The following is a 1,246-nucleotide window of genomic DNA, read 5'->3' as shown; positions in this document are numbered from 1 at the left end:
GGATGAATGATTACAAGGAGAATGCTATTGAGATGTGCAAAGTAAACCAAGTCGTTTGACTCTGTTAACCATCACCAATTAATATGCGTTATTCTATTGTTGTTTTTTCAAGAGGTGGCGTTTATCGTGCAATAGCTCTAATCTTAAAAGGAAGCGGATGCTGCACAAGACCGTCGGTTCTGCCGGCAGGGAGAGCTGTGACGCCCTCTGGTAGCTGAAATGTGAAACGCTGCAACAGGTTCGCCATGACAGTAAACATCATGTCACGAGCGAGTTGCATGCCGGGACATATTCGGAAGCCGTTGCCAAACAGCATAATCTTTTTATCAGGTGCTACGACGACACCGTTCTCATCCAGATACCTAGACGGGTCAAACCTCTGCGGCTGTGGGAAATTGATGGGATTCATAGCCATCTTGGCGTGGTTGGCCATTAGAACGGTATCCTTTGGTATATCAAAGCCTCCTAAGGTGGTATCAGACAATGCACCGCGTACACCAGGTATCGGGTCAATCATTCCTACACGCTGAATCTCCCAAAGCGTAGCCTCCAAGTAGGGCATGTTGGGGCGATCCTTTGTCGTCGGCGCTCTGCCGGTGCCGACGACCTCGTCGATCTCAGCCTGCAGCTTCTTCTGCACGTCTGGATTCTGCACAAGCAGCTGAATGCCCCAGTCGGTGGTAGCAGTGACGCTATCAAACCCGGCACCCTGTAAATCATCCAACACACAACAGATGTCGGTGTCGGACACCATCAGCTTGCCCGTCTGTTGCTGGATTAGCAGGTGGTCGAGAAAATCGCGTGGACTTGACTCGTTCAACGTTTGTCGGTGTTCCTCGAGTAATTTTATGTGCCAGTCTATCATCGTTTGTACGAGTCTTTTTAATTCTTTGGCTTTACCGCTGGTAATGTAAGCGAGCGATGGAAACCAGTCCACAAGCAGACATGATCCTAGCGTCAACCTTAAAGTAAAACGATACAAGTTTACGGTACAGAGCCCTTCCTCCTTTTCTCTCTCTCACTCTCTATTTCTTTTATTCGTTTCTTCCTCATTCCCTAACTCTCCCTCTCTCCCTCTGATTACCCTTCCATCCACCCTTCTTTCCTCCATTAACTCCTTCTTATTTGCACTCGCTCTCTCATTTCTCCACTTCTCTCTCGACTGTTTCCTCGTTTACTATTTTTTTTTTTTTTTTATAATGCTTTATTTCCAGAACCATGATTATATACAGTACATACATACAGA

At 46.7% G+C, this 1,246-nt stretch overlaps 1 protein-coding gene across 1 annotated transcript; it reads right to left on the bottom strand.

Moving 5' to 3' along the window:
* Positions 1-41: 41 nt before the first annotated feature.
* Positions 42-927, bottom strand: LOC106819650 (cytochrome P450 2U1-like). Its single transcript, XM_014824253.1, has one exon. It carries the CDS (start codon positions 863-865, stop codon positions 122-124), a length of 744 nt encoding a protein of 247 aa, XP_014679739.1. The 5' UTR covers positions 866-927; the 3' UTR covers positions 42-121.
* Between the last annotated feature and the right edge of the window lie 319 nt (positions 928-1,246).

The sequence above is a fragment of the Priapulus caudatus genome, unplaced genomic scaffold (genome assembly GCF_000485595.1).
Source record: "Priapulus caudatus unplaced genomic scaffold, Priapulus_caudatus-5.0.1 Scaffold3907, whole genome shotgun sequence".
Lineage (NCBI taxonomy): Eukaryota > Metazoa > Priapulida > Priapulimorpha > Priapulimorphida > Priapulidae > Priapulus > Priapulus caudatus.
This window is presented reverse-complemented; position numbering and strand designations above follow the sequence as displayed.